We start from the raw sequence: 21,533 nt of genomic DNA on the forward strand, positions 1-21,533 counted from the left end.
AATGACACCGACACAGAAGAAGAAGCTGAGTTGGGCAGGGTGGACAGCGGATGAACCCACCTCACAGGGCCGCCCCCGCCAGCGCCAAGTGCAGGACTTGCTCGGCGCCAGCAGAGGGCGCGCCGCCCCCAGGGAGGCGAGCAGCAGCCGCGCGGAACCCGGCAGGCTAGGGGAGCCGCAGGCGAGCCGGACGCGCCCCTGCAGCTCGGCCACTCAGGGTGCAGGACCCGGCCAAGGAGGAGGAGGAGGGTGCGGAGCGGACCCCCCTCGTGGGCCCGAGTAACAGACGTGCAGGAGTGCTTCCTAGGAATTACATCACGCTGCGGAACGCTGCGGCTCTCGGAGTCCTCCTGCTCCAAGTGTGTCTGTGTGTGTCTAGAGTGTGTGTGTTTATTTAGTGTGTGTGTTGGGTGTGTGTGTCTGCGTCTGTGTCTGTACGCCCTGGGGGGAGGGGACTTAGACCAAGCTTGGGAGAGAGGAAGGCGAGACGCGCCCGGGGAAAAAGGTCCATGCACATGGAGAAATTCCTTGCGCCGGACTGCGCGAAGAAACGAGCCCCCAGCACCTCCCCGCTGCTCCCCTCCCAGTGCAAAGCACCCAGCTAGTGAGAACCCTCACAGCCCCGCCTCGAGCACCCCCCAAAACCGGCCCTGCACCCTCCAGCCCGGCTCCAGCGCCGCCGAGAGCTTTCCCCAGGACTGGCCCTGGCGGGGCGCCTAGAGCCCCAGTTGCATTGCTCCAGGAGAAAGGAGGGGGGCGGTGCATTTTGCAGGAGGAGGAGAAGGGGGGTGGGTGGTGGGGGAGAGAGAAAATTGCGCGGAGACCTGCCAAGCGCCACCGCCGCCGCCACCGCCGCTGCCGCCGCCGCCGCCGCCGCCGCCTGTGAGCTCCGGCGGGCAGCCGGACTGTCGGCTTCCCGGGGCATCTGGGTCCGGCGGGGCACAGCCCTGGGCGCTGCCGAAGCCGCCGCCGCGGCGAGTGCAGGCGGCTTCCCCCAGAGCCTGTACCGCTCCAGCTCCTCGGGGGTGGAGAAGTGGGGGGTGGGGTTGTTGTTTGGGGGGAAGAAGGGGGAGGGGGCAACGCCGAGAGAGTCAGTGGTTTCCATGGTGATGGAGCTGAAAGTGCAGGAAATTTAAAGGCTTGGACCCTGCGAGACAGACAAACCGGTGCCAACGTGCGCGGACGCCGCCGCCGCCGCCGCCGCTGGAGTCCGCCGGGCAGAGCCGGCCGCGGAGCCCGGAGCAGGCGGAGGGAAGTGCCCCTAGGACCCGCTGGGCCAGCGGCGCTGCACAGAGCGGCAGGACGACGAGCAGCAAGAGGAGGAGGAGGGGAGAGCGGCTCGTCCACGCGCCCTGCACCGCCGCCGGCCCGGGAAGGCAGCGAGGAGCCGGCGCCCCCCGCGCCCGCCGTCGCCCTGGAGTAATTTCGGATGCCCCGCCGCGGCCGCCTGCCCGAATAGACCCGGGAGAGGAGTTGCGGCCAACTTGTGTGCCTTCTTTCCGCGCCGGTGGGAGCCGGCGCTGCGCGAAGGGCTCTCCCGGCGACTCATGCTGCCCGCCCTGCGCCTGCCCAGCCTCGGGTGAACCGCCTCCGGAGAGACGGGGGAGCGCGGCGGCGCCGCGGGCTCGGCGTGCTCTCCTCCGGGGACGCGGGACGAAGCAGCAGCCCCGGGCGCGCGCCGGAGGCATGGAGCGCTGCCCCAGCCTGGGGGTCACCCTCTACGCCCTGGTGGTGGTCCTGGGGCTGCGGGCGGCACCGGCCGGCGGCCAGCACTATCTCCACATCCGCCCGGCTCCCAGCGACAACCTGCCCCTGGTGGACCTCATCGAACACCCGGACCCTATCTTTGACCCCAAAGAGAAGGATCTGAACGAGACGCTGTTGCGCTCCCTGCTCGGGGGCCACTACGACCCGGGCTTCATGGCCACCTCGCCCCCCGAGGACCGGCCCGGCGGGGGCGGGGGGGCGGCCGCGGGCGCCGAGGACCTGGCCGAGCTGGACCAGCTGCTGCGGCAGCGGCCGTCGGGGGCCATGCCGAGCGAGATCAAAGGGCTGGAGTTCTCCGAGGGCTTGGCCCCGGGCAAGAAGCAGCGCCTGAGCAAGAAGCTGCGGAGGAAGTTACAGATGTGGCTGTGGTCGCAGACCTTCTGCCCGGTGTTGTACGCGTGGAACGACCTGGGCAGCCGCTTTTGGCCGCGCTACGTGAAGGTGGGCAGCTGCTTCAGTAAGCGCTCGTGCTCCGTGCCCGAGGGCATGGTGTGCAAGCCGTCCAAGTCTGTGCACCTCACGGTGCTGCGGTGGCGCTGTCAGCGGCGCGGGGGCCAGCGCTGCGGCTGGATTCCCATCCAGTACCCCATCATTTCCGAGTGCAAGTGCTCATGTTAGAACTCGGGGTTCCCTTCCAGCACCCGGACAATTGATGGAACCCCACTGACGCCCTCCCCCCGCCCCCCCGCACCGTCTCCAACCAGTTCCACCACCCTCTAGCGAGGGAATTCAATGAACTTTTTTTTCTTTCTGGCTACAGAGACCTAGCTTTCTGGTTCATGTAATGCACTGTTTAACTGTGTAGGAATGTATATGTGTGTGTATATACGGTCCCAGTTTTAATTTACTTATTAAAAGGTCAGTATTATACGTTAAAAGTTACCGGCTTCTACTGTATTTTTAAAAAAAAATAAGCAAAAGGAAAAAAAAAAAGAACAGAGCAAAGAGAGACTTATTCTGGTTGTCGCTAATAATGTTAACCTGCTATTTATATTCCAGTGCCCTTCGCATGGCGAAGCAGGGGGGGAAAGTTATTTTTTCTTAAAGTACAAAGAGAGGGGAGAACTTTTGTAGAAGGACTTTTAAAAAGCTATTTTCCATTCTTCGGAAAGTGTTTTGGTTTTCCTTGGACCTCGAAGAAGCTATAGAGTTCAATGTTATTTTACAGTTATTGTAAATATAGAGAACAAATGGAATGACTAATCATTGTAAATTAAGAGTATCTGCTATTTATTCTTTATAATATCCCGTGTAGTAAATGAGAAAGAAGTGCAGAGCAGGATTAAAGAAAACCACTAAAATCGACTGCGCTCTACACTGCGATTCTCTGTGTTGGTGATTGATGGGGGGTGTGGGGGCTGGAGGGGGCGGGTAGGGGTGCCGCTGTGCTTACGATGCCTGTTGGGAGAAGGGGCTCATCTCCTCTTCTCGTGTGATGGAGATGACCGCTCAGTTTTTCATGGTGGGGGGGGGGGGCGGTTATTCTCAAACCTCTCACTCGAACATCACGTGGCCTTTGCCCAGTCTCCGGGCTTTTTCTCCCTATGTCACCAAAGCTCCGGCCCGTCCTGACCTCGACACCCAGCCGGCCCCCTGGAGCTGACCCCAGGCTGGGCCAAGGGGCGGTGGGGGGGGGGGGTAGAGGGAGGGTGGGCGGCCGCTTTGTCCTGCCTGACAGGCCCTTCACAATGGGGACACGTGTCTTTCACACCTACCCTGGGGGCGGAGTGCCGCTGAAACTTGACCCCCGAGGAATGGGGGGGGGGGTGGGAGAGATCAGAGCGCGCCCACCCAGATCCCGCCACCCCTCCCGCCTCGCACCGCCCCCCCCCCCCAATCAATAACCAGCCTGTGTTAACCCTTTGCACGCCCGGAAGCTGCAGTGATGCAAGCTAAGGCGATCCGGTCCTTTGGAATCAACACTCAAGCTCGGGGATCCTGCAGGTCTGAGCCCCCCAAACCCTAGGCCCTCAGCGGAATTGCTGGGGGCAGCTGGGTGACTTGACACTCGCCTCCCCCCCACCACTGCCCGCGTGCCCCGGGACCTAAGGAGGACTCTGAAGGTCAGGATTTCGGAGGGGTCTGAATTTGGGTGAAAAACGCCACCACTGGGATCTGCAGTCGGGAACGGGGTGCGCCCTCCACCCCCACTCTGCTTGGGGGTGGGGAGGGAGGAGAACGCAGAATGGGGATCTTTGAGCTTTTGGGTTAGAGAGGGGCAGAAGACGTGTTACCCCTTAAAGGGACATGCAAAATGTCACCCTCACCCCACCCCTTAAAAAGCCAACTTCTTGGGGCTGGCGCTCGACTCGCGTGCGTCCCTCCGCCTCAGTCCGCGGTGGCGCCCATCCGCGCAGCTCCACGTGGGCCGGCTTCCTGACACTGCTCAGCGCTCCCTTTATTTATCTTGGACTCCAAAGTCGCTCTCTTTTGCTCCCTCCCCGCCCCCCTGCCACCTCCCAGCGCCTCCCTCCCGGAATCCCTCCCCCCCACCACCCCGGGGCCGGAGTCCCAGCGAATCTATGCTAATTATTTCAAACCTGCGCCGGGTCCCCAGCGCAGTCTCAATGCCCCGGGCCCCGCCCGCCCTGTCCCTCCAGCCGGGCGCTTTCTTCCCTCCCGACGCAGCCTCGGTGGCTCCTCATTTCAATAGCCTGGCCCGGGAGCCGGAGCCCCCTCCCCGGCGCTGCCTCCGTCAGCCGTGGGACAGACGTTAGGGTATTCATTAACTGAGAGCCGAGGAATAACGGCATTATTCCCCCCAGAGAGGGCACCCTGCCCCCGCGACTATCTGAGGCTTCATTGTAAAAGGATTAAAAGTTAAAGACCTCCATCTTATGATTCTTTCATTTAATCTTCCTGGCGCCTGGGAGACATGCTCGATGGATGATGGCTTTTAAAATATTCCTAATGTCGGCTACCTTAAGACTCCAAGCCCGGCAAACAAACGTAATTTATTTCCAGAAGAAAGGGGATATTGAGATGTTTAAGTTTATGAACCGCCGTCCCCATGTATATTTGTTAAGTTCTGACAAATACCCAAATAACGTTAAAATCAGCCATTCATCACTTATGAATTTATGCAAAACTTTCTGTGCCCCGGGCCAATATTTTTTTAGACAGAGTTTCACTCGCGAGGGGCGGAGGTGGTGGGGAGGGGGAAGGGGAGGGGGCTTACGGGGTGGTGGGGGGGGGAGCCGAAAGCAAGAATTTTCATGCCTGGTAAACACGCGAATTATGCGAAGAGAGTTATTCCCAGCTGGGCGGGCAGCCAAAACTTCGGAGAGCGCGCTGAGGCCAGCGCCCCCACCCCCACGTTGGCAATGTCATTGGATTACAATGCGAGGTCTTCCCCTCCGCGACGCCCCCTCCTCCCTCCACCCGCCCGCCCGCCAGCGCCCCTCCTCCCCACCCCTGCCCACTTGGAAAACCCGCTCGCAGCCGGCGAGCTTCTCGGCTTTCAGAGCCAGAGCCGGTGTGAGCTAGGAGGACCCGGGCTACTGCAGACGTGACGGGCAAGAGACAGACTACCGCAAAGACAGACCAAAGGGCAGGGCCCCAAGCCGCTCCGGACGCGGAGAAGAGGACCCAGGAGGATTCAGGCAGAACCAGAAGAGAAGGAAGGAGGTGCTGGCTCTCCTGGAACATTGTGACTAATGCACAGCCGGTTACGTCTCCATTATTATTAATGTTGATAATACTAATAATAGCATCGACTCGGAAAGGAGTAGAGAGCTCTGGGCAGAGACGCAAGAAAACTGTCCTCTGCGGTCACCTAGTGTCTATCTCCTGTAAGGAGGAAAATTGATCTTGGTGTCTTCTGCTGTTTTGACAGCCTGTGCTTATGAATCTGCAGCCGCTGGGGCACCGTGCCTCCCCAGGATGGAGATTAGAACCATTACAGAAACAGACTCATCCACTTTTTCAAAATCCTGGAAGAGAATGGCAAGGTGTCCGGCAGTCCAGCCCTCCTGCCATGATTGCAGGAAATCAATCATCAACCCTCTATTTTCAGCTCTTCCCTTTATTCCTTCCTTCCGCTCTTCCAACACTCCCCACCCTTCATGCACAAGTATACCAAAGCCAAATGTCCACGGAAAGCCAGCACCCTCAGGGGAGGGCTCTCCGGCCCCCAGAATCTGGGAACGGGATCTGGTTCCCTGTTGAGATGGAGAAGGCCAGGGGTCCATTATCAGTCTTGCTTCTGAGACCCCTGGGAAAGGGGGTTGAAGTTTGGTGGCAGCTGCAGGGGGAAGCTGGCTGTGTATTAAGAGCTCTTAGCTGTGCTGGATGGGGACAGCAGGGGGAGGGCCCAGCCCATATTGGTATTTTGAAGGGGTGATTCATCCTTTTTCTTTAATGCTCTTGGAATGTCAGCGCTGGAGGGGAGCTTAGATTCCAGTGCCCACCACTCAGTTTACAGATGAGAAGACTGAGACCCTATCGGGGCAGACTGATCACATGGATTAATATAGTTGGGCTTGGCCAGCTAGCCTCCGCTGTGCCTTTTCACTCTTCTCTTGTTCTTTGCTCTTTGCTCCTTCTAAATTTTTTTTTAATAAAAATTATTTATTTTCAATGAGGGGAGAGTTCACTCCACAATTGATGTAATAGCAGTTGAGCATCAGGAAGTTCCGATCTGCTGTGTCTATTTAGCAAGCAGTCATCATCACAGGCCTGTCATGAGTCAAGCACGGGGCTGGACCTTTACACACCTTCAGATCAGGTCTCTAGTATCCAAATAAGGAAACTGAGCTCAGAGGGTTTATGCATCTTGCTGAAAGCCACACAGCAAGTGACACAATTATGATCTAAAATCTGAGCTGACAGCAAAGCCTATGCTTCTTCTAAATACCCTTCCTCCTTTCAAGCACTTGAACACCTGGCTTGGGGGACACGATGTGCCAGTTGATGTGTTGGCAAGTCCCAACTCAAGCTCTAGGGGATTCATGCCTGGTAGGCCACATACAACATGTTTGTATGCCTCCTTATGTGCCTGGGCCCCACTTCCTAACCTCCCCGCTGCCCACACACACATATGCAGGAGGAAGAGGTAAGAAATGAAGAACAGGATAAATGAAGGAAGAAGAGTTAGAAAAACATCAAACAAAGTAGGGACAGAAAGGCAAGGGCTCACTGCTGGACTGAGCAGCCAGAGAAGGCATCTGACAAAGGTCTCAAAGGACAAGTTAGATGTTGACGTCCTGAGGTGGGACTGTGGGTGGAAAGGACATTTGAATGGAGAAAGCTGTACAGATAAGTTAAAAGACATGATGTTGGAAAAGTATCTGGGAAGGTCTGAAAAGCAGGCTGATGCCAAATTATGGAGGACCCTGAATACCAACTAAAGGCACTGAACATTGTTTTTCCAGTATTAGGGAGCCGTTGAGAGTTCTTGAATAAGGCAGTGACATCATCAGCACACTGAATACTTTATTCATTCAATGAACAGTTTTGATCAGGTTTTGGTTATCTATTGGTGCATAACAAGCTACACCAAAACTAACAATCTTAGAACAATCATTTTATTTTGCTCATGATTCTGTGTGTCAGGAAGTGGGAAAGGGCTCAGCTGGGCAGTTCATCTCTGAGACTCATGGGATCAGCTGAGCCCTGGAAATCCACTTCCCAAATGGCCTCTAGCCATCTGGGGAGCTCAGCTGACCTGTTAGCTAGAGCCCCTGCAAGTGGCTCCTCCATGAGGCTTGGGTTTTCCCACAGCCTGGTGGCTTCAGAATAGTCAGACTTCCTACATGGTGGCTCCTGGCTCTGACAGAAAATACCCCAAGAGACCTGGATGGAAGCTGCAAGGCTCCTTACGACATGGTCTCAAAAGCCCTGCAACCTTGTTTCCACATGGTCTGTTGGTTACCAAGTCCTTAAAACCAGCTCAGATGGAAGAGAAAGGGAATTAGACCTCACCTCTCCATGGAAGCAGAAGCAAAGACACGGGGACATCTTTAACCTACCACAAGCGCTTTCTATAGCCTGGCTCTATATCGTATGCTCAGGACACAAAAATGGAAAGGTATCGTCATTTTCCATTTAGGCTTGGTGCCGGTGTCTAGGACAGATTAGAAATGGGATAGCGGCCCCTGGGAGGCTAGTTAATAAGGACCTAGCTAGGAACCAGGAAGAATCAATAAGGGTCGATATTCAAGGAGTGTCCAGGCCAATGAACACAAAAATCACTTGCCAAAAGACCAGAGAGGACTTGGGGACTGACTGGATGTGGGGGCTGATTGGAGGAGTCAGAAAGTCACCTGATGTTTCAGGCCTGCAAGGGTCCATCCACAGAAGAGGTTGCTCAGATGAAAGAATGTCCTTCATTGCCACCTCTGGACAGGTAGAGAGAGGTTCCAGGCTTGTCCAGAAGAGGGAGGAGTCTGAGGAGCCTGGGGAATATTTCAGGTCATAATTGAGTTGAATAGATGAGTACATGGATGGATGGGTGGGTGGTAGGGAGAGAGCCAGACAGGGAGGGAGGGGACAAACAAGTACTCTGAGCTTGGGGAGCAGCGAGATTCTCCCCAGCAGACCAGAAGGGTACTGATGAACTTGCATTTGGAGACTGTATGAAGAAAGGGAGACAATTCAAGGTGCAAAGGTGCAAAGAAGGCACCAACGCTCTTTGAGGGACACTACCAGCCCGCTGCTTCATAGTTGTCACCTCATTTCACCCTCCCTGAGAAGTGAGCATCATGCTATTACACAGATGAGAAAAATGGAGCTCAGAGAAGTCAAGGGACTGGCTCGAGGACACACAGCTGGTCAACGGAAGTACTTGGATTCAAATGCGGGCCTGTGTGATTTCCAAGTGACATCTGATCTGCTCCAGAAAGACTTCCCCTGGCCGGAAGCGAACCACCCCCTTCTCTGTTCTCCTCATCACACTAAGACCTGAGTGTTGCACCTTCTCGAAGAAGGGGGTGCTTAACTTGCCAGGCTTCACGGAGGCTGGCTCTGCGGAGTGTGTGGAAAATGTGTTTGCGCGTGTTTTTTCTGGAAAGAGTCCATCATTCTCATCATATTCTAAAGTCTAAAGTAACACAAAGATTAAACTCTGTCCTAGGCTGTGAGAATTTTTAAGTGACAGAATTTTTTCATCGTTTAACTCATTTTTTTTTTAAGTCTCCACAGGGTATAGTGCAGTGCTTACCCCTAGTAAGTGTGTTCAATAAATACTGGGTAAAGGGAAGTGGATGGGCTTGGGGTTCCCTAAGGAGCACTGTAGGTTCCTGAAGAAGGGATGAGGTGGGAAGATTCTTCTGAATTAGAGTCATGTAAAAAAAAAGTTTAGAAAACTATGCCTGCAGGCCAGAAGGCCACAGAGGAGATGGCAACTGCTAGTTCTGGGGGACAGTGTAACCAGGATGGAGGGAGAGAGGAGGACAAAACCCAAAAAAGGAAAACAGAAGTTAACCTGTATTTCTATATAGAGCAATCATTTGGGGAGCGGAAAAGCAGCTGTCTTTAAATGGAACACACTTCCTTTCTTTTACCATCCCTATTGTCCCCTTCTCTCATCCTATCACCCACCAGAACTGTTGTAGCATCTGTGGTTGGGACCCATGGATTTGCTATGAGGAGGGGACTGAAAGTAAAAAGTCAAGTTTGAGTCTTTGAAATAAGACACAAAGGAAGGCCCAAAGGAAACCATATCCAGAGCTGGGGAAGAGCATCCAGATTTTGAAGGAAAGGTGACAGAATTACAACATTTAAAATAAGATGGCCTGAAAGTTCTTCACTCCTTCATTTGACTGCTGAAACTAAGGCTCATCAAAGCCAACTGACCTGTCTCTATTCTAGTTCCTTTGAAACGGAACTGGCACTGGAAGCAACATTTCCAGATTTCTATTCTACCATCCCTTTACAGTTATCATAAGTATAAACAGTGTCAGAATCTTAAAAGCACTTTCAGGTATGTAGTTTTAAGTACAATAAGACATGAAAACTTAAGGGCAGGAACTATGTCAGTCTTATGTCCCCAGAACCTAGCACAGTGCCTGAGACGTGGTGGCACGTCACTAATATTGACCAGGGCGATAAATGGCCATCGGTGTGCTTTACAGATCGGAAAACAGAAACTGAAGAAAGGATGGATGGTCACAGAGCTCACTCCAGATGGTGGAGGCAGGAGGAGCTGGTGCCATAAGGAATAGGAACTCTAGCTGCTGCTACATCTCCTGGTCAGGCTCGGGCTCAGTAAGCAACTGCACATCTGCCAACTGCATCCAGTGAGATAAAGGACGGCAGCGCTAGTCTGCACCTGCCAGGGGACATAGGCCCCACAGTCACTGGGTTTGGCAGCCTCTTCCCCAGCCTGGGTTGTAAAGGACTCCTGACAGGTGTCTGATTTATTCAACGAAGGGAACAAAATTAGTCAAGCTAGGGAACTAGTTTTTCCCCATTTTACAGATGTGGAAACTTGTAAAAACAGCAAGCCTGGGTAACTCGCCCAAGATCGCACAGCTCACTGGTGGTAGAGCTGAGATTCAAACGGCACTAGCCCTCTGACAGGCTTTGGGAGAAGCAGAGGGTTTCGTGCTCCCTGAGTTTATAATCCCAACCAGTCTCCCTGATTCCATGCTCGCCCCAGCTCCAATCCATTTTCCACGCTGCAGCCTGAGTGACCTTAAGACACACATGTGGTCTTGTCACTCCCCTGCATAAAACTTCTCAATGGCTTCCCATGGCTCTGAGGATAAAGGCCAGAATCCTTACCAGACTGAGGCATCTCTCTGCCTGCCTCTGGGCTCAAGCCACATAGTCTCACTCCGGTTCTCTCACGCACCAAGCTCCCCACCTGCTCCAGGGCCTTTGCACATGCTGTCCCTTCAGGCTGGGATGCCTTCTCTGCCACCAGCGCAGCCACGGCCACCCTGGCTTCAGGTCCCGTTCATAGGGAAAGCACCAAGTCCCCTCTGATCCATGCTCTCTGGGCTGTCAGGACGTTTTCTTCATCGTTTTTTATAATTTTCAGATGTTTGTACCCTCTATCTCATCCATTGTCACCTTCCTCCATTTTACTCACCATGGTACCCCTGGGCACTGGTGCAGTTTGGGACACATATAGACAATCCGTTTATATGAAGGGTGGACGACTTACACATTGAAGAAATGAGGAAATATTAATTGATCGGATTCCTAGTATAAGCCCTGAGAATGCTGAAGAACAGAGTCCAGCTCTTATTAAATAGTGATCCAGGGAACATTTAAGAATACACCCAAATGGGGGCGCCTGGGTGGCTCAGTGGTTAAAGCCTCTGCCTTCGGCTCAGGTCATGATCTCAGGGTCCTGGGATCGAGCCCCGCATCAGGCTCTCTGCTCAGCGGGGAGCCTGCCTCCTCCTCCTGTCTCTCTCTGCCTGCCTCTCTGCCTACTTGTGATCTGTCTGTCAAATAAATTAAAAAAAAAAAAAAAAAAAAGAATACACCCAAATGTAAGGGGCACCTGGGTAGCTCAGTGGGTTAAGCATCTGACTCTTGATTTTGGCTCAGGTCATGATCTCAAGATGGAGCCCCAGTTCAGGCTCTGTGCTCGGCAGGAGTCTGCTTGAGATTATCTCTCTGCCCCTCCATATCCCTCTCCATTGGCCACCCCACCTCTCCAACCCAGCGCAAGACTCACTTGTGCATTCTCTCTCTCTCTCTCTCTCTAATAAATAAGTAAATCTTAAAAAAAAAAAAAAAGAATGTACCCAAATATGGATACACAGCAGGGAGCCAGGGCTAGTCAGATGACCCTAGAGTGACTCTATCATTCTGGGGATTACAGTGACTCCCAGTTTACTGACTCTGAAGGTCCGTGTCTGCTTGAGTAGGTGGGGAATGGTGGCTGAGTTGCAGATAAACTCTTAACAAATCAAGGAACCTCCCAGTAGAAGGAAATCTACCACCTAGAGAAGCCCTCCCATCAGAGGCTAGATAGCATTGACTGATTCCATAGAGAAAATTCTGAGAAGACTCTCCCTGCTGAGTAGATTCACCTTTCCCCACATCTGAAATCCTTAAAAATGGGAGAGATTACTTTATCTGCTGAACCATTAAAGCTTGATCCTTCCTGCCCAGGGAATAATAAAATTAAACAATGACTAACTGGTGCCTGATACTTTCCAGTATAAAAACCACTTTCACATTCATTATCTCTTTCAAACCCACCCAAGAGCTCAGAGCCAGAATTTTAATTATCATTTTAAAGATAAGAAAACTGAGGCTTGAAGAATAACTTGCCCTGGGGGCAAAAACCTTTCTACTGGGAATGGAATTTGATATTTGGGGGTGGGGAAGAGATACCCTGGATCAGCTTGGGTTTGAACCCTGGCTCTACAGCCATTAGCTATCATCTCCTTAAGATTTCGTTTCACCTAACTAAAATGGACATAATGATATCTACCTTATCAGCCAGTTGGGATATTCCAATGTGTTCCATATGCGTAGCTCCTGGCAGGATATAGGAATCCAGCCCACCATGCTTTCTTTCCCTCTTCCCAATTCCCAGGTCTATTCTGTACCCCCGTGGTCTGGAGGTAACCTGATGTCCCACTACCCAAAGGCAGTGACTTGCAACATCCTCAGGTCCTCATCTCTGCATGGTCTACAGGTGAAGGAAAGAATCCAGTAGATTGTTCTTTTTCTCCACTGACAAAAAGCCTTTGTATTTACTGCCAGTTGATTTCTGGGTTTTGGCTGTCATTGTTGTTTAAATTATAAGCCAAAGGATGCATGGAAGTGGAAAAACTGATGACTAAAGGCAAAGCTGAGAGAAAAAAAAAGAAAAGTTAAATCAGGATAAAAGGAAATTGGGAAACCAGGGAGTCTATTTACATAAACAGAGATAGGACTCCAGCCCAGTTCGTTCTAATCCTAGAAATTCCTCAACCCTAGTTATTGGCCCTTAACCAGGAATCACCTAGAAGTGACTATCTCCCAGAAACAGTCTTCACTGGTGTCATTCTCACCTCACTTGAGAGGCAGAGACCTGGCACTGAGAGAGACAAGCCTACCCAGGTAGGCTCAAGGTCCCCATGAATGTCAATATCAGCAATGAAGATCCTTAAAAGGCATCCACCCACTGGAGCCCACCACCACCATGGAGCATGAAAAAACAGGCCCAGAGATGGAAAGTGACCCAATCAATGTCAAGTCTCAGGTTAGAGACCAAGACTAACGGAGAAATTTTGATGGGAGTATGGGGCAGCGGATAACTGATCTGTGGACCCAAGCACCTGTCACCCCCAAGGTTAAGGCTTCCCCCAAATGCCACGTTCCAAGGCAGATTTCCCAAGGGCCCAGGCCTCTGTTGCTGTCTGCCTTCTTCCTACACTGTTGTTCCAGACCCCTGGAACCCCCTAGGGGACATGCTCACTGTGATTCCTCTCTCTGGCTGGACCTTTGGAGATGGATGCCCTCCTCTCCTTCCATGTTCTCTGCCTGACAAGACACTCTGGGATTCCCAGTGTGGGATGTATCACACCTGTATGGCCAGCACCCAGATCTTTGCCCTGAGCCAAATGTCTCTCCTACTTCCTACACACTTCCGGTATCTCCCCTTTGCTATAGAACCATGGTTAACTTCCTTAGCATGGCATCCAAGGTCCTTTATGGTCTATGATGCCAACTTTCCACTGTAATCTGCCACCATTTTCTGCTCCACCCCACCCCTACCAACCAGCCACACCAACTTACTCATGGCTACCTAAACCTGCTAAGCCTTTGATGCTTTTGCTTACACCATTTGCTCTACCTGAAATGTCCCCTGCCCCACCCTTACCCCATCACCCCAAGCCAGGATTCCACATAGGTAAAACCTACTCATACTTCAGGGCACAGCTCACAAGGAACCTCCTCAGCCTTTGGCCAGGGTGGAATTAATCAAGCCATACTTTTCCTCCCACGGTGCCGATGATTAATAATAATAATAATAAATAATAGATATTAACTTCCCATAAGTGATAGGCACTGACATGGGTCCTTTATGTGCATTGTGGCATGTCAACTCCAACAGTAATCCTATGTGGTATTGCTATTGCTATGTGATAGGTTCAGGGAGATTTGCTGAATTACCTGAGGACTCTTAATTAGTTTGTGGCAGAGCCAGGACTCAAAACCAGGATTCAAATTCCAAAACCCACGTGCTTTCCCATCTGCAGTCTGCAGCTCATTACATCAGCACTTACAACACTGCACTCGCTGCTACGGACCCATATCTGGCTACCTCTGGATTTCAAAGCCCTCTGAGTGCAGCCACTGTATTTGAGACTAATTTTCAACCATATTATCCAAAATAGTGCCTTATGCATAGTAAGCATTTCATAAATTTGTGGGGAAGGAGAAATTGAGTGACTGGATATGAGAAGGGGCTCTGTTTTTGTCTTTTGTTGTGTTTTGTTTTGTTTTGTTTTGTTTTAGATAAAGTCCAAATAGAACCTGTTGGTTTGTTTAATGAATGTTGGTTACTTCCAACTTCAACTGAGGTAGCTCTTTTGAAGGCACAGGTAATGCAGGGTGGTTAGAAGTATAGACTTTGAAGTTGAACCTAAGCTTTTTGCTCTTCCCCATCCCAGCTATGGGACTGATAATATTAATGCCTGTGTAAGCTCTCAAGCCTTGTGCAAACACAAGTGACCGTCATTAATAATTTGTGCTTCTCCAAAGAGCACTCGGGCTGTCCCCACCCAGACAAAGAGAAAAAGCAGAGAGAGGTCACCCCAAAGATCATGGGAGTCTCATGGGAAAGTCCTGTGAACAACAGGTAAGGATGGTTTTCTCTAGATACTGCTTTTTTTTTTTTTTAAGATTTTATATATTTAGGGGCACCTGGGTGGCTCAGTGGGTTAAGCCTCTGCCTTCGGCTTGGGTCATGATCCCAGGGTCCTGGGATCGAGTCCCTCATCGGTCTCTCTGCTCGGCGGGTAGCCTGCTTCTCTCACTCTCTCTCTGCCTGCCTCTCTGCCTACTTGTGATCTTTCTCTCTGTCAAATAAATATAAAAAATATTTTTTCAAAGATTTTATTTATTTATTTGACAGACAGAGATCACAAGTAGGCAGAGAGGCAGGCAGAGAGAGAGAGAGAGAAGCAGGCTCCCCGCCGAGCAGAGAGCCCGATGCGGTACTCGATCCCAGGAACCTGGGATCATGACCCAAGCCGAAGGCAGAGGCTTAACCCACTGAGCCACCCAGGTGCCTGTGGATACTACTGTCTTGTGAGGAGTTGGGTTGATGGTGAAGGATGGCACAATGAGAAATTGTGACCTACTTAAGCCAGGAGAAACTGGGGATAAAGTCAGAGAGGCCAACATGGAAGGATGTTAGAGCAACACGACTGCCGCTAGTTCCAGCCCTCTCATATTAGACGCAGGGACACACAGGTCTGGAGAGTTGGGGTGACTTGCCCAAAGTCACAGAGCTGGTTAGCACTGGGGCTGGGATTAGAGTCTAGTGACACCCATGACACGCCAGGTTACTATCCTCCCCAGATTAAAATCATGATTTTTAAAAACACGATATGGTTATCTTTTTTCTGTACTCCTGAGTGAAGCATTTAGTTTTTAAAACGTGCCCATTGGACCCATTATCCTGCCATGTCAGAGAAATACTTCTATAGTCTTCAAAGCCCTGAGAGGTGTGTGGGAGAGACCTGGCGGGGGTGGGGTGGGGATTGAAAGGGCCATGGTCACAGGATCCCCGCTAGGCTAGAGTCCCATCCTGCTCTCAGAGACAGGCCACTGCCACTCCTACTCCCAAATATTTCCAGAGACACAACCCTCTCAGATTGGGAAAGTCAAACCAACATCTGAGTCAGATGACTGTGGGGAGGAAAAAGAGGTCAGGTGATGGAGTGAGAGGGATCTGGAGCGGCTGCCCCCTCCGAGATCCTAGCCATAACCCATCCAGTCCTACTGCGTCCCCCACAGTGCACACCCATCACGTTATCCTTCCATTCCTGTGTGGAGCACTTATCCCCTGGGAGCTACTATATAGTTACAAAGACTTTAAAAACACCTTCTTTTCCACCTGTCTGGGAAAAAACAGCGACAGCAACAATCATTCATGGGGCACTGTGTTGAGCATTCCACCTGCCTCGCTTGACCCCTCCCCACAATGCCCGGATGTGGACACTGAGACACAGGGCAGCGACGAGGAAAGAATTCAGGCATTCTGAATTCTAACCTGCACCTTTAGCCTCTTTAACTACCCCCCCCCCATCTATATAATAAGAGTGGCATCATCTACCCTGCGGGGTTATTGCCATGATAAAAGCAAGAAAGAAATGTTGGAGCCTAGCATAGTGCCTGCCACATAGGGCACTTAAGAAATGCATTCTTTGTTGCTTATGGGGATTGAGGCAAACGGTAAAGAACAGGAAGAGAGACAGGGGCCAGGATTCTGAGGCCTGTTCTGACTATGTAGCATCATGTAGGGGGCCACCTAATACGGTGAATGGAAGTGCTAATCCACCTTGGACAATTTCAACCTAATCGTTAAAATGTCAGGGCTCCTCAGAAATGACCACCTTTCTTTTTCCTCTGGCTGTCATACAGGAGAGTGCAGCCATGCACATGCCACACACGAACACATAAACACACACATACTACGGCTTTTATTTTTCCTCTGCTTCTTCTGCTTCCCTGCGTTTGGTATCCATGGCAACACATCCCAGCAGCACGGAGGAGGTGGCATAGCCGCCCTTTCCCCCAGCCCGCTATCCTGCTGATCAAGGCTGTCCATCTAGCTCAAAGGTATCATTCGGAAGGCCAGTCTAGCCTGCCCCAACAAGAAATGGACATGTTCCCAAGTGGGAGGACAAAGGGGAATTGGGTGGAAAACCTCCACTTCGACAACAAACAACCCTCTGTCTAGCATGGCAATAGAGCAAAGGAACCCAAGCCCCTGGCTATGCCTACACAAGGCTTTCCCAAGCATGGCCACTGGTGAAGCTAGTTCAGGAATTCAGCCCCTGTCGCATCTATGACTAAGGGAAGTTAGCTAATTTCCAGCCTTTGGGGCTGGAAGTCTTCCCTAGATGGAAAATTCAAGCCCAGTCTCTCTAAGTCTGGGATCACAGAATCCATATCTTGTACCACATATCAGAGGTTGAAACTCACAGCTCATTTGAGTCCCTCTTATGGGAGACAGGTCACTAAGAGCCATTCCCTACAGTTACCCTAAGCATGAGGGTCCGCAAACCACACCACACACAGCACCCCGCTTGATTCTCCTTTCAGCCCAAGAACAGCCTTATTACTACTGCTACTTTTTGAGGCAGAGAAACTGATTCTCTAAGAGAACATCAGTCAGTTGTTCACCACCTCTTCAGCAGATGTCTAGTCTGGTTTCTCGACCACCATGCTACAACGGATCCCCAAAGCTGCCATTGACATACTATACCATATTACAATGGTGTGATGTTATGTCAGTGGAATTGAGGTGGGAACTATGGTACATCATTTAGAATTTGAGGGGACCTCCAAAATTATGTACAGTAATTCCCCTTCCTCTTCCACTTCACAGTAGAGGAAATTAAACCTTCTATCATGTCTACATGTAGTAGTTACACAATATATTTCTACTGAAGTCTGAAGAAGGAGAATGGTACACTTAAGACCGCATAGCTAGTAAGATTAAAACTCCTCTTTTAATTCCAGATAAAGTCTAATTTTACATACATTGGCTAAGCACCTGTTAAACCAAGTGTTGGAGCTATATAGATGAGCAGAACTGGTTTCTGACCTTGAGGTGGGCAAATGTTGTTATGTGAGCTCCTGGTCCAGCCCAGGATGAGCCCAGGTGAAGGATAAGTAAGAGTGAGTCAAGCAAAACCAGGAGGCAGAGGGGAAGAGAAAAGGCATTCCTGGTAGGGGGAGTGGCATGGCCACATGCACAACCTGAAATAACTTGGTGTGACTGGCAACTCTGTATAGTTCAGAGGTACTGTAACAGAGAGTGAGCCTAGGAATGGTGGGGAAATAACAACTGTGGTACAAGTCAGGGGCCATGCAATGGAAGGCCCCTGTAATCCACATTCAGGAATTCAGACTCTATCTCCAAGGCCATTAGGAACCATTAAAAGACATTCATGTGAAACCACTGAAGGGTTATATATATCACATAGAGGATACATCAGAAGAAGAGATCAATTAATAAAAGTTTACAGTGTCCGGGCTCAAGATCGGTTGGTCTTTTGTCATGGAATGATTAGGGATGGAGGGAAAGGAATTGATGCAAGAACTTCTTGGGAGTTCAAAGTGACAGGTTTTGGTGATTGATTGGATATGAAGAAGGGGAGAAGTCAGGGTAGCTGCAGTGTCCTTTCCATTACATCATCTGGAGTATCCTTTCCATTACAACATCTGGAGTGTCCCCAGCCCAAGACTAAGGTACCTAAATATCTAACATCATTCTGAAATTGCAGAGAGACCACAGACTGGGAACAAATAGAAAAACAGTATTGAACCAATCAAAGGGCTGTGTCCAGTATGGCTCTGCAAGGAACAGATAGGATGACTTCAGGACTGTTACTTAATTCTTAGATTTTTCCATCATCTGAAATGGAGAATTGGCTTGGACTACCTCTCAGGTGTCTTCCAGCTCTATCTGGCTTCCTCATTCCAAGTGTCAAGGTCAAGGTCATTCACTCATTCATACAGCAATATCCATTGAGCACTACCCATGTGCCTAACCCTGTTCTAGGCTCTGGGGTCCAAAAACGAACAAGAGCCAATCCCGGGTCTCAGAGAAGGAAGATGGGGGAAAATACAGACACATTAACAGAGCATGAACTATGGGATGAGAAACACTCAGAAATCCCCTTCACCCAGGGTGGAAGTAGAATGAATCGGGAATTATTTCCCTGCGAATGAGATATTTAGATTGATATTGAAGGATAAACTGTCTGGCTAAAAGGCGGAAGAGATAGTCCAGGTAGCAGTAACAACATGGTACAAAGCTCAGAAAGTAAGAGAGTGCATCATCAACTCGGTGAATTGAAAATAAGAACCATATGTGGAAGCGTGCTGTAAACAGCAAAGTACTATGGCGCAATCATTGTCATCATCACCATGTTCATAAGGTAGAACTTGGTGAAACACCTCACAAGCAGGACACACAGCACTTTTCTACTGACCATGTTGTCCAAAGCCTCTCTCCTCTGGCTTGTGCTGGTGATGCAGATAAATAGTCTCACTCACCAATTCTTTTTACTATTCTCCATGGCTTTTCCTTAAGAAAAGACAATCGGAGATTTTGTACAATACAGTTTAATCATCCATTATGCCTTTAGAGTCTCAAACAATCCTGTGGTAGCAAAAGAAAGAAGAAAAGGAAGGAAGGAAGGAAGGAAGGAAGGAAGGAAGGAATGAAGGAAGGAAAAAATGAAAAAAAAAAAAAAAAAGAACATTATTGCCCCAGTTTACAGATGAAGATGGTTAGGCACAAAGAAGTTGAATGATTCAGCCAACAATGGAGAAACCAGGACTTGAACCCCATTTCTCCAGCTCCAGGTCACCCTCTCTTTTCCAGAATCCATATAGACCTTCTGACTGCACTTATCATAAAACCACACCCATCATTCTCCCAGACTTTGTAGTAGACTGCACTTGACAAAGTCGGCGATACCTTTCTGTGGATTATCTTGTAGGTGGGTCTGCTTCTTAAATCTCTGGAGTTAAGCCACCTCCAAACTACTTTGGCTAGAAGATAGGATCAGTTTATGTCTGAGAAGGTTTCCTGTAGACAGCAAATCTTATCCATAATGGGAAGATTTCCCACGTTTAATCAAGGAAGGTGATATTTCCTGTCTCTGGGGTTCTAGCTTTTTAACCTTTTATATAAGTCAATGCTTGCTTAGAATTTGGAATCCAGCTCACTTGAAGGCTTAATCCACATGGTGGGGTGGCAGAGGACTGGATCTGTTCCTGGAGGACTACAGTTGGAGCCTTCCTTGGCTGTGCCCCTTACTGTCTTATGACCATGGGGCAAATCACTCCACCATGTCTGGAGTCTACACATACCTTGGTTTATATCCCAGCACTGCTTATGACTGGGATATATGACCATGTGCAAGTTATATAGTTTTTTGGAGCCACAGTTCCTCAGTTAAGAAAATGAAGATAATTCCTTTACTCCTCAAGATAATGTGATACTAGAATATAATAGCTGCTTAGCTTATATTTGTTGAAGAAATGGGGAATTTAAAATACTTCCTGGGGGACCTGGATGGCTCAGCAGGTTGTGCCTCTGCTTTCAGCTCAGGTCACAATCTCAGGGTCCTGGGATTGAGCCCCAAATCGGGCTCTCTGCTCAGCAGGGAGCCTGCTTCCCCCTTTCTCTCAGTCTGCTGCTCTGCTTATTTGTGATCTCTCTCTCTTTGTCAAATAAATAAATAAAATCTTTAAAAAAATAAATAAAATAAAATACTTCCCTTTACTCTTCTTTCCCTCTCCGGCTCACTTTCTCTCATCTGTTGAAGGGACATAAAAATCTCTCTTCTGTATATGGCACTGGGCCGCTGAGCAAATTCCATACAGTCATGTTTGCAAAAGCTCTTGTAAACTGTAAAGAGCCTACAATGGCCAAAGGTATAATTTACTCTAAGAAACCATGCAAAACTCTAAGGAACCACGTGAATGGTATTTATCATTCTAAGAGTGTCTTACAGGGTGGATATCATCATGATTTCCGGTTCCCAGATAAGGAAACCAAAGCTCAGGAGGGGAAGTGGCTTCCCCAGGTCCACAAGATAGTATGTGCAGGAGTAGAGATTAGAAGTCGGGTTGGTCTGACTTTAAGTCCAGTGTGCTTCCCATGATAGCCAATGATCCCGTTGAGTCTGGGGGTTACAATCCTGGTCTCTGGAGCCCGGCTACCTGCAGTCCCATTATAGGTCCACCTCTAATGTGTCATGACGGGGGGTTGGGGGCGGGTATTGGGGGGTAGAATTATCTTCTCTATGCCTATCTCCTCATTTGTAAAAAGAATGTATTAGTAGCATCTAAAGGGCGGGAGTCTCTTCATTTCACCTACCTACAGTTTCTTTAACTCAAAGATGAAAAAATAACAACAATTGTGCTGTGGCAGACTGGAGGCTAGGGGCAGACCTCCCTCAAGGTCTTGATTCTAGCTTGATTCTAAGATCTGGGATGCTTTTCACTTAAGACTTATGTCTCACCTTTTCTGGGGAGCCTTCCAGAATTCCTCAGGGACTGTGTTTAGAGTCCTCAACACACACTGGGGCATCAGTTAAAACTCATTTGTAGGTTGCTAAATACATTTATTGGCATATTTTTCATACCTTGACTGATACTCGAAATTCGCAGCTTTTTAGGCTCTACTAGTAACTATCATTTCCTGGGTACTATCAAGTGCCTGAAACTGGTCAGTTAATCCTATGAAGTGAGTTTTATTATTCCAGTCAAATAGAAGAAAAAAAAAAAAACAAACTGAGGCTTGCAGAAGTTAACTTGCCCAGGGGCACACATCTGTTTGCATGGAAGACACTAAAAAAAAAAAAAAAAAAAAATTTGTAGGAACAAACAAATGAATGCAATGATATGTCCTCAAAACCATTGATAATTTGGAAAACAAAGCCCTTAGCATTTATGCTCTGCCCTCACAGAATCCTGAATAGAACAGACTACATCATGACGTCGTACTCAGACTTGGACAGAGTTCCGGCCAAGATGTCTGATGAGTTTTCAAAAGCCTCCCTCCAGTGGACACAATTCATGAATGGCACAGCAGGGAGCACACACACACCGGGCCAGAT

The 21,533-nt window shown here is 49.8% G+C and overlaps 1 protein-coding gene across 1 annotated transcript; it reads left to right on the forward strand.

The window, feature by feature from the left end:
- Nucleotides 1-804: 804 nt before the first annotated feature.
- Nucleotides 805-3,072, forward strand: NOG (noggin). The gene has a single exon (XM_047709132.1). It carries the CDS (start codon nt 1,687-1,689, stop codon nt 2,383-2,385), a length of 699 nt encoding a protein of 232 aa, XP_047565088.1. The 5' UTR covers nt 805-1,686; the 3' UTR covers nt 2,386-3,072.
- Nucleotides 3,073-21,533: the final 18,461 nt, after the last annotated feature.

Source organism: Lutra lutra, chromosome 16 (genome assembly GCF_902655055.1).
Source record: "Lutra lutra chromosome 16, mLutLut1.2, whole genome shotgun sequence".
Lineage (NCBI taxonomy): Eukaryota > Metazoa > Chordata > Mammalia > Carnivora > Mustelidae > Lutra > Lutra lutra.

Bases quoted from the DNA above. Each gene is read 5' to 3' on its own strand.
- NOG (XM_047709132.1), top strand. From the start codon at position 1,687: ATGGAGCGCTGCCCCAGCCTGGGGGTCACCCTCTACGCCCTGGTGGTG.